This window comes from Mustela nigripes, chromosome 1, assembly GCF_022355385.1.
Source record: "Mustela nigripes isolate SB6536 chromosome 1, MUSNIG.SB6536, whole genome shotgun sequence".
NCBI lineage: Eukaryota > Metazoa > Chordata > Mammalia > Carnivora > Mustelidae > Mustela > Mustela nigripes.
In genome coordinates, this window is record NC_081557.1 from 13,387,072 (window position 1) to 13,388,567 (window position 1,496).

The 1,496-nt window shown below is 39.9% G+C and overlaps 1 protein-coding gene across 1 annotated transcript; it reads left to right on the plus strand.

The window, feature by feature from the left end:
- The first annotated feature begins 333 nt into the window (after positions 1-333).
- On the plus strand, positions 334-1,278 carry LOC132023216 (olfactory receptor 5G25-like). Its single transcript, XM_059408956.1, has one exon. The coding sequence runs from the start codon at positions 334-336 to the stop codon at positions 1,276-1,278; it is 945 nt and encodes a 314-aa protein (XP_059264939.1).
- The last annotated feature ends 218 nt before the right edge of the window (positions 1,279-1,496 follow it).

Consider the following 1,496-nt stretch of genomic DNA (forward strand, 5'->3'; position numbering starts at 1 on the left):
GGGATTTTTAGAAATGTAATCTGGCACTGTTGGAGGACATGTCTCAAATAATCCCCAATGTTCTCTTCTGGATTAAAATTCTATGATTCTCTTAAAAATTTCTGTTTCTGTGGAAGAAATTAAAGAGTGCTGTGAGATTTGGTGACTTAGTCTGTATTGCACAAATAGTTTGCAACTAGATTGCATGACCATCAGATGTAGACTTCAAGAGAGTTGGGTGTCAGTTTATCATTTTTAAATGAAAAAAAATAGAAGTTAAATTAATTTTAAATTTAATTACAAATTGATTGCAAAAAAAATCTTTCTCTTTCTCATTCCAGATTAATTCAAAGAATGGATTATGGAAATCAGACTTTGGTGACTGAATTCTTTTTTGTGGGCTTAACAAATCACTTCCAGCACCAGGTTGTTCTCTTTTTGATATTTCTCTTGGTTTATCTTGTCACTCTTCTGGGAAACGTGGGGATGATCACCCTCGTTTGGATGGATCCCCGACTCCACACTCCCATGTACTTTTTTCTCAGCCACTTGTCTTTTGTGGATATCTGCTCCTCTTCAGTCATTGGTCCTAAGATGTTGACTGATATTTTTGTGGAGAAAAAAGTAATTTCTTTCTTGGGCTGTGCTGCTCAGCTCTGGTTTTTTGGTCAGTTTGTAGTGACTGAGTGCTTCCTCCTGGCCTCCATGGCATATGACCGGTATATGGCCATCTGTAAGCCCTTGTTGTATACTCTCATTATGTCCCAGCATGTCTGTGTGCAGCTGGTGGTAGGACCTCATGCTATGGGTCTTATGAGCACTATGACCCACACGACTTTCACCTTTCACCTACCTTACTGTGGTCCAAATATCATCAATCACTTCTTCTGTGACCTTCTTCCTGTTCTGTCCCTGGCATGTGCAGACACCCAGGTCAATCAATTTGTACTTTTCATCTTGGCTGGAGCTCTAGGAGTGATCAGTGGTGTGATCATCCTGGTTTCCTACATTTACATCGTCATTGCTATCCTGAGGATCCGCTCTGCTGAGGGGAGGCGCAAAGCATTTTCCACCTGTTCTTCACACCTGACAGCTGTCTCCATCCTGTATGGGACACTCTTCTTCATCTATGTACGTCCTAGTTCTAGCTTCTCCCTGGATATTAATAAAGTGGTTTCTGTGTTCTACACAGCTGTGATTCCCATGTTGAACCCACTTATCTACAGCCTGAGAAACAGGGAAGTTAAGGATTCATTCAAAAGGAGGTTTGAGAAGAAGCAGTTTCTTATGAGTGGGTAAACTAGATTCCATTTGTACTACAGATTGAGAGGTGATATTTACACAAGATGCATGAGCATGGACTGAGTGATGGGAGTGCATATTTTATGTTGAGCTTCACTCTTTATTATTGTGTGTCACTGAAGTCCTATAACATCTTTAGGTTACAATCTTCTCATTGGGTTTTCTCACTTCTCGATTAACAGTATTGAGATTTAGAGTTTTAAAATATAGTGAGT